This window comes from Thunnus maccoyii, chromosome 8, assembly GCF_910596095.1.
Source record: "Thunnus maccoyii chromosome 8, fThuMac1.1, whole genome shotgun sequence".
NCBI classification, from domain to species: Eukaryota; Metazoa; Chordata; class Actinopteri; order Scombriformes; family Scombridae; genus Thunnus; species Thunnus maccoyii.
In genome coordinates, this window is record NC_056540.1 from 29,326,355 (window position 1) to 29,340,197 (window position 13,843).

General features: G+C 40.8%; 1 protein-coding gene across 2 annotated transcripts in view; it reads right to left on the bottom strand.

The window, feature by feature from the left end:
* Positions 1-2,710: 2,710 nt before the first annotated feature.
* sec24b (SEC24 homolog B, COPII coat complex component) overlaps positions 2,711-13,843 on the bottom strand; it is a 28,814-nt gene continuing 17,681 nt past the window's right edge. For both annotated transcript variants that reach the window (XM_042418885.1, XM_042418886.1), the window contains 10 exons: positions 12,325-12,448; positions 11,835-11,993; positions 11,469-11,642; positions 10,660-10,770; positions 9,143-9,318; positions 7,857-7,994; positions 7,312-7,416; positions 6,871-6,963; positions 6,055-6,158; positions 2,711-3,829 (listed from right to left, as the gene is read on the bottom strand). In XM_042418885.1, coding sequence (XP_042274819.1) covers positions 3,715-3,829; positions 6,055-6,158; positions 6,871-6,963; positions 7,312-7,416; positions 7,857-7,994; positions 9,143-9,318; positions 10,660-10,770; positions 11,469-11,642; positions 11,835-11,993; positions 12,325-12,448 — 1,299 coding nt within the window. In that variant the 3' untranslated portion in view covers positions 2,711-3,714. The remainder of the gene's footprint in view (positions 3,830-6,054; positions 6,159-6,870; positions 6,964-7,311; positions 7,417-7,856; positions 7,995-9,142; positions 9,319-10,659; positions 10,771-11,468; positions 11,643-11,834; positions 11,994-12,324; positions 12,449-13,843) is intronic.

Here is a 13,843-nt window from a genome sequence, read left to right on the forward strand (position 1 = left end):
GTGAGGTGATGTGGGTGTTGGACCGTTGGAAGTGGGCGTGTGAAGGGTTGGACCAGTCAAAAGTGGAGTTTAAATATAGCTGGCAGCACAGCACTCACTTGTTGTTTGTTTGGTGAAAAGGGAGGGAGAGAACTCACGAACGCCGAGTGCCGGTTCAACGGACACGGATTTGAAACGCAGAGCTCGATTCGTCACGGCTTGTGCGCGTGTAAGACAGTGTGTATAAGAAGAGCAGACACAAAGAAAGACAAACATCTGGTATCCCTCTGCATCCAACTAGTCAAATGACTTTTAGATTTGTGAAAAATATGTAAAACTCCACTTTGAAGTTGCCTTTTCCAACACCCCTCTCCAGCTGGATGTGGCCTCCAATATGTTTTAATCATATTTTAGGATTAAACCATGTTTTTCAAAATGAAAACTGAGAATGTGAGACTTCTTCATGCAGCTTTTTTTTTCTGTTTTTGCCTTCAGTCTGGCTGACTGGCACCGAAACCATGACCAGGATAAAATATTTGAGGTCCAGGGTGCAATTTTCCATGAGAACAACAGTAGTCGGACCATATGGAAGCCTGATATATTTGCAAATGGAGCAGAGAGGAGATGCCAGCACGGCAGGACACAGAGCTCTAAGCTGTTTGTGTATTTACTACAGGCCATTAGCTTCAGAGTATTTTACAACTCTACTTCTTCTTCTTCTTAAGCAGCTTGACTCAATTAAAGAAAACAAAGTTAATTCTCACACAGGGGTCCTCTGCGGGTCGATGGGATTCATTTGGTCATTTCCTGCTGCTGTGATGTTTGGGAATAAACACAGAATAAGTGAGGAAAAGCATGGGAAAGACGTTCAAAGTACATTCATTCAACCAAACACGGTGTTCGCTGTAGTAAAACGGTACAGAATAGAGTTCAATGCGTACTTTCAGCGTCTCGTGGGCTTTACAGCTGTGAACCCTTATGACTTGTCCGCATGTTTAAAGATACTGAATAACATCAACTGCGTCCATCAGGAAAATTTCCGTAACCAATCAGTTAGTGCTCGAGTCTAAACGATGTGACTGATAAAAGTTACAACCATCCAGCAGCTTTACCCTGTGACTCCCACTTGACTGCTGGAATATATAGACCAGAGAGCTGCTGCTATAAATGTATTGAACAGATTGCAGCAGAGTTGTCGTGAATGTAAACGTTAAAAATCAAGATTTTCTTCAGGTTCTTCAGTTGGTCTAAAAATTTACTGGAGCAGCGTTGAGCAGAATTATAATCTGCATGTTTGGAATTGAGGACAAATAGTTTTACACAAGACTAAAACTGACAGAAATGACGACTTTGATTAAAAATTTAAAGGTCGTCTCTCGAGCGGTTTTACAGGTAAGAATTAAGACACAGCGGAAAAGATGCAGCATCACTTCCACAAACATTTTTCTACTGTAATCTGGCTTTTATGTTATTTTATGTGATATTTAATGCACCTTTCATAAGCTTCTATATTCATTTTTTTCTATTCACTTTACCCATCGTCTGTTTTTTCTCATTTTCTTCCCTTTTCATTAGTTCATCCTGTCTTTTGTTACTTTTATCTTGCAGAAAGCAATTCAAAGGTGCTCTATTAATTCAGTTTATTATTATTATTATTATTGTTATACATACCTGGATGAAGTTCAGCTGTCCACTGCACAAAGTGGAAAAATACATGACGGCCAATAAAATGAGAATATTAAAGAGACTGTAGTTTTACTGTAGTTAATACAGTAGATACAGTAGCACAGGGGTGCCTAACCTCAGTTTGCTCCATTAACTGTTTATATTATATTAACATTATTATTATATGATGTTTATATTTAACATCTTGCACAACAACAGAAATCATTAGTGTTCTTGTTGGACGACAGAGAATCATGAGTAAAGATGCAGCGCAGACAAAAACAGACTAATTACAGCACAAATAGCCTGTAAAGTTTCATCATTTTTATTCCTAGATCATATAATTTTATTATGATCTGATAGCAAAGCTTAAATTAGTCACTGCTGCTATATAAAAGACTTTTCTTTAAACAGTTCACGTGTAACCTTTTGTCTCTTTTTCCACATAATTTTGTAATTTATTACTGGAAGATACATGTTTTATAAAATACTGGTGTGTTGTAATGCTGTGTGGGATGATAGCCAGGTCAGCTAATAAACATTACAGGGAAATCACATTATAACACCACTAATCAGATCTTTAATGGGACTTAAGTGTATATTAAAGTAATGTTTTATTGCTTTCTGCACTGTGTTGGGTGGATCCAAACCAACACTGACCAATAACGTTAAAGAGACGATCTGTGATCACGATGTGAATGTTTGTTGAGAAATACAGAAATGCTCATTTTCCATCCAAAAGTGAAACCTGTTTTTTTTTTTTTTTTTTTTAAAAGGTCAAAAGTTCTCTGAATGTGTGTAGAAATCATAAGATCACTGAGATGTGAGGTGGTGGGAGTGAAGGATGATACGTATGTGTCAAAACACGAGTTAGTCAAGGTCCTGAAAAGGCCACATGATTATCTGAGAATAGTTGAAGGAGCGGCCTGGAAACTGTGGGAACACTGGGAGTGACAGTAATGAGTTTCAGACCAGTAATGAACAAACTGTTGCAGTATAATAAAAACTGGATCCAAACATATTTTCTGTAAATCAACCGCCACCATCACATGAAACAAGCAGAGTCCTGTTTTTGTTTTTTATTTAATAAGCTGGTTCATAAATTATCGCACATAAAAGATTCTTTTCAATAGTTAAAAAGTGGATAGCAACTTGAGTTAGCGCCTGGAAAAAATAAAACAAACGAGAAGAAGATTGTTGACAGAGGGGGGGGGGGGCTCTTTGAGTATTGATCTTGACAAATCGGGAGTTCACACAGTAGAGGAGAGAAGAGGGGGGGCCCGATGAGGTGGTGGTGGTGGTGGTGGTGGGGGGGGTTTTCAATGTCCGACCCGCTGCTGAACTCGCTTCCCGTTCCGCAGACGGTTTGTCGTCTATCCTCGGACTAGCAGCAAACAAAACGGTGACATGCGTTTCGTATTTCAGAGCGCATGCCAAAAAAGAAAAAAAACAACAAAAGGGGGGGGGGGGGGTGCTTCTTTCTGTTCTCCAGTGTATTCAAAACAGTCTTCAAATAAAACTGAGGGAAGTGAGGAAGGGAATAAATTATAAAATTAAAATAAAAAGACAGCACTAGCTACATGTGAGGCTCACGAAAAAAAAACAAACTGAACTAAAACACGTGGAAGTGGCGTCCTCTCCGCTCGACTTCCCCTTCTTTTTCTCATGAGCGATTCGACGAGAAGCTACGAGGGGGAGGGGGGGTGGTTAGCCGCCGAGCTGGCTGGAGGAGCGTCTTCAATAATTCATTTTTCACAAATCCCCGTTCCTTCATTAAATCGTAATTCTTTTCTACATCTATCCCCTCCCTTTCTATCACCCCCACCCCTTCCCCTTCTGATGGTCGAATCATGGCAGACCGATGAGTTTGGAGAGCGGAGTTTGTTTAGTAAGACTGTTGGGAGGAAGGGGAGGCGGCCCACATCGCTAGAACTGGTCTGGAGTGAGCGATCGGGTGTCCCGTCGTTTTTTGCTAACGCTAACGTTTTCATTCTATGGAGGCGGTGAATCCTCCGCTCCGGTTCGAGGATCGTCGTAGCGTCCAAAGTTTTTCCTCTGCATGATGGGAGCCTACTTTGACATTTGCTGCTGAATGTGCTGCAGGAATTCGTAGTAAGGAGAAGCCGAGTCGGACCGATCCTCCACCAGGTGCTGGAAGAAGGTAGCTTTAGCCGAGGCGTCGTCCCTGTGTGACGAGAAAACACAAAACAAAGACAGAGCGTCAGAGGAAAGCGACCTACAGGAAGTCAAACCCCATTCTTCATACAGTAATTGTCTCGGAGTCCGACATTCCCGCGCAGCATTCCTGGATGCCTTTCTCAAGAAATCCACCTCATAATGACTTACTGCTCGATTGTCAGAAAATTATGCAATTATCCGTTCAGCTACCACTCAGTCCATTTATACTGACATCAGCTGTCCTGATGCGGAGTGTAAACATGTGGTTGAGCAACAATGCCGTACCACAGGAAGGAGAGAGCGAGAGAGAGAGAGAGAGAGAGAGGAAGCAGAAACAATGCGCTCCCTGTGGAAGCCTTCGCGTCCGCTGTCAATCAGCTCGCTGTGTGTTTACACCGCAAACAACTTTGTCGACCTCAGATTGATCTCTGCTTGGAGGAGGGTTTCACTTTAAAGTGAAACTGGGAGGATTTCGCTGGAATTGTCAACCTCAGACCAATCTCTGCTGGGAGGAGGGGGTTCACTTTAATGTGAAACTGGGAGTTCACTGGAATTGTGAGTAGGTTTTTCAGAAGGCCGACCACAACTATGGCGCCGTCAGTTTTTTCTCTTCGACAAATAATCTCTGGGCACAGTTGACACCCTTGTGATGAGCAACTTCTTATTGATATGAACTGGACACTGAAGTATGACTTCGATTAAATAATGACCCCAAAACCTGCAAATCCACACATATGAGAAGCTGGAATCAGAGGATGTTTTACATTTTTTCTTGATAAGTGACTTTAAGGACACGTTCACAATTTTTCAAGTCTGTCTTAAAACAACAGTCAAGTTTCAATATGAACAGTGAAAGAGGTTTTTCCTCGCTGTAATCATTCCTCCTGTTCATACTGGATATTAAAAGATCCTTCAAATGTGCTTTCGATGGAAATGATGGAGGCCAAAAACCACAGTGTGTCCACACAGTCATTTAAAAGTTGATGTGAAGCTTATATGAGTCTTCAGCAGTCTGAGTTAGTCATAACAAGAGGATATCTGACACATTTACAGTCTTTTATAGCATCAAATTCCCTCTTTGTGTTTCCCTGTTGAGCTGCGGTGGAAGTATAGTAACAAAAAGAGGGATTTTGGCACTAAAAAGACTGTAACGTTGAAAGACATCTACTGGATTTGAATCATTTGGACGCTGAAGCTTCATATTAGCTTCAGACGGAGGACTGTGGATTTCCCCCCCCCATCACTTCCATTATAAGTGCATCATGAAGGATCTTCTACTGGTCAGTATGAACAGGAAGAATGTTTACAGCAAGAAAAACATGTTTCAATGTTCATTTGGGCTCCTGACTGTAGTTTTAAGACAGAACTCGTCCTTTAAACAATCTTATTTATTCACTTATCATTTCAGCACCTGACATCAAAGACATCACTACAGGCTGACCATGACCTTTGACCTCTGACTGCCATTTTTTTAACTCCTCTGGTTTATATTCATTTTGGGTTGGGTGAAGAATCAACTGGGCGTTGTGTAAAAGTTTCACTCAACTATCAACCTACCAAAGAAATTGCAACACTGTAAAAATATTTGTCTTTATTAAATTTAAACTTTTCAATCCCTCATTGGCTCTTCATCAGGTACGAACAAAAAGCAACAATAACACTCCCTCTTTCATATCTCCCCTCTTTCATATCTCCCCTCTCTATTTGAAAGATAAACTTTATTGATTCCATACAAGGAGCGCAGCAGCAAGAGAAGTGAAGGCTTTGAATATACAGTCATACCAAAAAAAAAACAGTCCTTGTTTCCTGTGACTTCTTTCTGATGAACTTTATCTCAAATATATTATCAGAATATTGACTGAACCCTCGACCCTCCTCGTTACTGGCACAGTTGGTGAGAACAGAGGAAGTGAAACTCATTTTGCTTTGCCGTTATAAAAACCAGCAAACATAAAAAGACGTCACACTCTCTATATGACACTCTTAAACTTTCTGAACTATAAATTTCATTCAAGCGTTAACGGATCTTAAAGACGGCGGTTTGCTGAAACTGATCAGGAGTTATATAAACCCTCCTCTCCGCCTGCAGGTCAACGCCTCACTAGAGGAGCTGCAGTCTGACTTCCCAGCATCCGAGCTGGATGTAAGAAGACGCGTACTGTCACACCCTGGCGGACAAGTGTTAGTCGACGTCAGACGCTAGCTACCCCCAGATGTGTGGCCGGTGCTTACTTGATGACGTGTATAGTGGAGCTGAACGCTCTGTTGTCCTGCAGCCAGTCGAGGAACGCTCGCACCCTCTCGGACAGCAGAGTCTCCAGCTCAGGAATGTGACTCTGGGATTCATAGAGAGGGAGAGGAGAAGCAAAATATCAACAACATTGTTTTCACTGCTATGTGTGTGTGTGTGTGTGTGTTCGGATAGGAAACTGTGGATTCAGAGTCATCTCAGCCACACAATGTGGTCCGGAGAAATATGCCTGTGGTTAGGAATGTAGGGGTTTTGTAGGTGGCTCTGGGACACGTTGACCCCCTTTCTAGAAAAAATGAGATAAACAGTATAAACAAGTGCTGACAGCTGCTGTTTGCCCGCAGTGTGTGGTAATGACAGAGCTTTCTAGGTAGCTGCACGGTTTGTTAAAAAGCAGAAAAGCAACACCAGCAAATCTGTTCTGCTGTGTGGGGTTTTTTTTTTTTTTTTTTTTTTTTTACACAATGCTTAGAGAAATGCAGAACTTCTTTGTGAAGCAAAACTGACTTATTTTCAAGGGAAACATGTACAATACTGCATTGCATCATTCACACTGCAGCAGGGGCGGTGGTGTGTGTGTGTGTATGTGTGTGTGTGTGTGTGTCGGTTCAACATGTAAAACAATTGCGCCATTTCCCTTATCACAGCTGTTCTCTGTAATCTCAGCTATTACATGTAATTTCCTGATATGTTGGCTGTGAGTGAAATTTCCTCCCTGTTGAAAATTAATCTAACATGCAAAAGAGCGACGTCTCGTTTTGTACGAGGTCTTGTGTGTTCGAGTTTGTCTCGCTGACCATGTTGGGGGGTATTGAAGCGTAGTTGGGGCAACCCAGGATGTCTCGGATGAATGTCTCGTTGCAGCATTTACCGATCCACAGGTAAAACACCTGGAGGAGCAGAAACGGAGACAAACTTCAGTACCAGTGAATATTAGTGTAAAATCAACAAATCTTCTTCACAGACAAATGTTGTTTCAGTTTCCACTGTATTTTATCTTTGTCGGGATGGAAATGCCCACACAGAGGCTCAGTTTATCTTTGCTTGAACCATTGCTCATCCTCCCTACAGACTAAAACAACATTGCATTTACCTTCAATTAACCTGAAATGACTAAACAACTTACAATAAGAGTTCAGCATCATGTTTAAAACCTCTGACACTCTGCAGGGATGTTTGGTGTTTCACAGGTTTCCTCACAGGTGCTTTATGAATAAATAATAACACTGAGAGCTTACGTTGCCACAGTCCATGAGGAAAGCTCCATCTCTGCTCAGCCTCTCTGCAGACAGGTGGAGGAGATGAGGTTGGGGGACCAGTGTGTCGTTCAGATGGAGCGCCCCCTGCAGGTGACACACGACCAGTGCAATGAATTTGCTGTTTGACTTTAAAGACCCAATGTGTGTAAGATTCAGTGGCATCTAGTGCTGCGGTTGCAGATTGCAACCAGCTGAATATCCCTCCATTTCTAAGCATGTAGGAGAAACTACGGTGGCTGCAAAACTCGCAGAAAAAAGGTGAAGCCGGTTTTTGGTTTGTCCGCTCTGGGCTACTGTAGAAACATGGCGGCTCTGTGTAAGACGACCTGCTCCTTATGTAGATATAAAGGGCTCATTCTAAGGTAAAATCACAACAATCCTTATTTTCAGATGATTAAACACTAATGAAAACATATTTTTATTATATTCCATTTCTGCCGAGTCTGTTCAGCTGGATGCCACTAAATTCTACACACCGCACCTTTAACTGACTCATCCCTCAAGTATCTCGGTCGTGTAGCTACCTGGTCAGACATGTTGTCCAGACGGTAAAGGTCAGGATGGACCATTCGCATCAGCTGCTGCAGCGGCTGCGTCTTGAACTCGCACATGGCAAAGACCCGCTCGTCCAGCCGCGTGCTGGTGCCTGTCCGCAGCGCTTTCTGGAAGGAAACACAAGTCTTTATTACAGTGTTTGATTTTTTTGGCCTTTTATTTGTTTGTTCACACATTTATACTCCACTGAGAGTTGTCAATATTTAAAAAGGAGTGGTAGATACGTCTCATTTACTGTCTCTGCTTGAGGATTAAAGAAGTATTTGCTAAAAACCAAAGTTTCATTTGATGGTTAGAGGTAACAAACATTAATAAAAAATAAATAAAAAAATCTTGTGCTGGAGGGCGATGAAGGAGGTTTTAATGACTCAGTCGCAACTTTTGTTCACCAGGAATAAAAGAGAAAAATATGTAATTACTCCCATTTTCTTGTTTGCACTTGTTTGTACTCTTATATGGATTAGGGTGCACGCTAGAGCTGCAATGATTAGTTGATTAATATGTAACTATTTTGATATTTGGTTAAAGTAATTTTCAAGCAAATATGCCAAAAATTCACTGTTTACAACTTCTCAAATGTGAAGAGTTGCTGCTTTTTCTTCATCATATATGAAAGTAAACTGAAGATCTTTGAGTTTTGGACTGTTGGTCGGACAAAACGAGACATTTTAATACATCTCCTTGAGCTGCTGGGAATTATAACAGTTTAACATTCTTCACTGTTTTCTGACATTTCATGAACTAAACATTAAATTGATGAATCGATTATGAGCATTATTGCTAGTTGCAGCCCTGGTGTACACCCATACTGCCACACCTATGGAGGTATGTTTGTCAGACGATGTTGAGGGTGTGAGAGTGAGTCTGAATGTGGACACACCCTGGGTGTATGAATGGACAAGTCCTGGGTGTGTGAATACAGTCACTGACCGTATAAGGAGTCTTTATGACTCCAAACCTGAGCATTTAATGGTGTGCATGAAAGAAGGTGTGTGTGTGTGTGTGTGTGTGTGTGTGTGTGTGTGTAGAGGTCATTTGGTAGTTCAGGAGTTCAGGTAAGGGCGTTTTCCAGGGTGTGTGTGTGTGTAGGGTCATATTTTCAGATGTATAATATTGATGTGCAGGTGGATTATTGAATGTGTTTGTCTGGTTATTGGTTCTCTGGTTTTAAATGTTTGTGTCTAAAACCTGTAATTAACCTTCATGTTGTGTGTTTGTGTGTCTTTATGCATCGACGCCCGCCAAGCAGCCACACCTGTTTGAGCAGAGCGAGGATGTAGAGAGGGAAAAGACGCATGACGGTGGGGACGACGAGGCCCGACTGCTGCAGGTTCGATACGTTGCTTTTGTAGGCGCTCACAAAGTCCACCACGGCGTTCATCAGGGCGTCCCGGGCGTCCGACAGGCTGGACGTTATCGACCTGTCGATGGCTAGATTATGAACACAGAGAAGATGGGATGAAGAGGAGTTACACAGCAAATAGCAGCAAATAGTTCCTGTTAATGCATCACAGAAAAGGTTATATAGTACATGAAATATCCTGAGGAGGAAAAATATAGACCACAATCATATTATGCTGCTCCACTAATTCTCCCTGAGTATTTAAAGTTTTCAAAAAATGTGAAAAGCACATCTCAGCACAGAGCCTCTTCAGAGCGTTTGAAGTATACAGGTTCAAGTCATTATATACACACAAGAGCAGAGTTAATACACAGCTGAGAGTTGGACCCAATTATTTAGGAACCAATCACTTATCTTATCTCATGGTTCTAGATACAGGGACCAATCACATGTATATACTTAAATCCCCATTTATACAATATGAAATTTCATTGATTCACTATTAAGACCATACACTAGATGGCAATAAAGGGACATATAGATTCCACACAGTCCTAATTTAAAAAGCATTTTAATCTGAAGTCATTGTTGACTCCACATACCACAGAATGTTAATGAAGAGCATGAACTGTGATTTGCTTCAGCATGTTTTGTAATTGCAGGATCCATATTGCCTGTATGGACTGCAGTTTTATGCTGCGATATTCACTGTTTAAGGGGTCATTTTGTTTGTCCAACGTATATTAGACCACAGGGGTATAATAACATGTAAATCACATGAGTCTACTTACACTTTATAAATTCACAGATAGGAACTTTTCCTTCCGGTGTGGAGGTGATTGAACAACTTAGTATTTGTTGTTTTGTCGCAGCAGGCACAGTTATCACATCTATACATGCCAGTTGTTGTCAGACATGTGGTCTTGTTCTGAGTCATATTTTTGTACATGACAATGTTTTTAATATTTCATGTTTTAGGTGCTCTCCTGAACGAGAAAAGGGGATTTACAGAAGTCTCTCAAAGGTTGTTCTGCTTGTTGCAATGTGTCTTTAATTTGTGAAGCACAATGATTATATTCAGTAGAGAAACGAGCCCGGCTTGGATTCTCTGTTTTTTTGTGCACTGGACAGGAGATCAGAGCAAGAGGTGGTGTTGGCACATCGTATGGCTTTCTGAACAGAGTTGGAGACAAAACCTTTTTCCTTGAGCAGAGTAGCCATGATGGGTTTTTTTTTTTTTGGAGTGAAAGTTATAAAGATCTGAGCAGTTGCATCTGAGCCTCAAAAGTTTAAATCTAAATATAAAAGCAGTATTTAAAATGTTCCTGTAGTGCTTTGTTAAGACTACAGTGAAGCTTAAACTTTCACATGTGGACAAAAAAGTGAATATCTGGACAATATATTTGAAAAGTGAATGCTGAGAGACTGACCCATGTTGGCTAGCAGACAAGTGATGGCCTGGACATCAGCCCCAGCGTACACGTCACTCAGCTGGTTGACCACCGGCAGACACAGAGTGTGGACTCGGATACGTCTCTTTCCTACAGGGACAGATGAGAAGACAATTAAGAGATAGTGATGGGGCTGTTTGTTGGAGATTTGATACAAGATCAGAAGACACACGAACACATAAAAAAGAACACAAAAACTAATATTTATCTCTGAAACTACTCTCTATCTCTCTAAATTCCTACCACGGGTTATCTAAGCGGATTAAAATGAGCCATAAAAGGTATTTGCAAACAGCGGCGTTAGAATTCAGCCAGCTGTGGGTCATGTGTGAGCATACAGACATTCTTAAAAATCTATTTTCATCCAAAGTGGTTAACTAAACACTGTGCTCCGCAGAAACACAGCTCCACATGTTCAAACCTTCAAATACAGTATTCTACTGCTGGCTCACGTTTAGCTCACATTCCCATCATGACAACTTAAATAAATACTCCACCAATGAAGCGCTGCAAAATTGACGCAGCAAAACCTCAGATATCGGCTATTTTATTCCAAGCATTCTTCTTACATTACCCACAATGCAACTCAAGAGAGATTTGGTTGTGTTATGCTAGTGAGAGCTAATGTAACTCCACATCTCCAGATTATCAGATTCCCTCTGGAGCCACAAAAGGTTTTATAAAAGTTCCTTCACATATGCAGAATTACTCCCCAACACATGTAAACAGACTCTGATGTGTCAAATCAGTGTGAGTTACTCTTTAAGTGTGTGTGTGAGATCGAGCACCTTTACTGGAGGTGTAAAGCAGAGCGGCCTGGAAGCAGGCCAGAGACGAGTCTGCCAGAGAGTCTTCGATCGACATCTGGACAGCGAAGGCGGAGTCTGGATTCACATTGGCCAGGGACAGCAGGTCAGTGGAGCGCACGAAGAAGTTACCGTGGAATGTATGGATGGATAAACCTGAGAGGGAAGCAGAAGACGAGAGCAGGGACGTGAGTAACGTTTGAAATATGTTCATCAGACAAGTGAAGATAACGTTAAAGTAACAGAGACACGCAGAGATTAAACTGAGTTCTTAAAGGACACAGGAGTTAACACTTTTTTTAGTTGGAAAGTGTGTGTGTGTGTGTGAGTGTGTGTGTGACCTGTTACCTTTAGTGCATCGTATCCTCATGACCGCCTCGAAGCCGATCTTCCTGGTGAGGTAGCGCTCCAGATCCTTCTGGAACTTCTCCAGCTGGGCCGGATTGTGGATATAATGAAAGGAAGGGTAGTAAAAGATGCTGCCTGCTGAATATTTGGAAATACATGCTGGAGAAAAGGAGGAGAAGGAGAAAAGACATTTACATTTCAGTTTATTATTCTTAGAGGATTTAAAACAAACATCTACTTGGACAAGATGACAGGACTCCTCAGGCAATTCTTAGAATAATGTTGGCATCATTCGGTCATAAGATTTGAGAAAACTAGTCATGGACTTCAATAATTTCATGTATACCAAACTTAACGGTATCCAGTAGTGTTTTACACTGTATTTCACTCTGAATCAAAGTGTTGAAACAACAGACTAACAGTGTGACCTGCAGCCCGAACGTGGCTAAACAGGAGCGATAAAGACGGAGAGTGAGAGTGTTGTTCTTACCTAGCGAGGCGAGGTCAGTGTATTGGGAGCTGAGCAGGAAAAGATCCACTCCAATCTGTTGTCCTGAGCAGTCCAGTGCGAATTTCTTATAGAAGTCTGTGGCGGGGCCGAGGTGCTGCACTCCCTGCAAATACACAGACACGTTGTTGTTAATGTGTTCTGAGCGTCACAAAAACACTCAAGCAAAAGCGCAACATTTTGGGATATATGTCTATCTATTTTCTTGTCAGGAGAATATTGATACCACTCTCAAATCATCTGTGAATATGAAGCTACTGCCAGTAGCCAGTTAGCTTAGCTTAGCTTAGCATAAAGAGTGGAAACAGGGAGAGACAGCTAGTCTGGCTCTGTCTGAAGGTCACAGTATCTATCCATCCATCTGTCTACCAGCATCTCTAAAGTTAAGTAATAAACATAAAGTATTTCATTTTTTTTTAATCCATACAAATACAGAGTGTAAAAATTGAAAAAATGACGTATGATCTGTTCTGGATTTGTGAAGAGTACATTTTCTTAATTTACTTTTTTCCAGCCTCACAATCGTCCTGAAAGAAACAGAAACCGAAGAACAGAAAATCATTTTTCCCTCTTCACATTTTCATAGTCAGAAAAAAAAAAGACAGCACATCTGTTCATGGTTCATTTAGTTCACGACGTTTGGAAAGCATCGCTGTAATTTCTTGGCAGTTCCTTTTAGATCAAAAAATAGAAGGCAGATGATGAACATCAATAAATCACAGTCGTGAAATGACAAAAAGCAGACTTTTAACTCAGCATCCTGCGCAGAGGTTCTGTCTCTAAAGTGAAACGTGTAATCCAGTTATGATGTTGTGGCTGGTAATAAAAGTGAGTTGTGGCAGAAATATAAATATAACAGCATTGACAATGCCAAGAGGAAAAAGAAGAGATCCAGCACAGCGGGGGGTGTGGAAGAGTCATTTCTTCTGCTGTGTTTCATCAGTCATATGGTTTAGTTTGAAATAAAACGGTAAAATGGAAAAAGAAAAAAAAAAAAAAAGCAGTTAAAAGTTTTACTTCCACCTTTGGATTCTCCAACATTCACTTATCAAAACTGATATAAAGATGTATTTACATGCTTGGCGACGGAGGGACAAAAAAAAAATCTTTCAATAACCTTTTACTGCCTTATTTAACTCTATTTATTCATTATTTTACCTAAAAAATCATAAAAAATAATTATGAGTCTGGGTTTGTTTAACCAGCTGGTCTTAATTTGAGATGTTTCATCTATATAAACACAGTGTCAGAAGGAATTTCATTACAATAATGATACATCATTATTGTTTAGTTTTTAAAATGCCAAAAATTTGTGAAAAATATCACAATTTCCCAGAGCGCAAGCTGATATTTTCAAATTGCTTGTTTTGTCTGGCCAACAGTCTGAAGCCCAATTATACTGGAGTTCAGAAAAATCTGCAAATATTCACATCTGGAGACAAAATATCCAGTTGACTTTTTTTTTTTAGCATTTTTGCTTTTAAAAAATGACTTCCTGTTG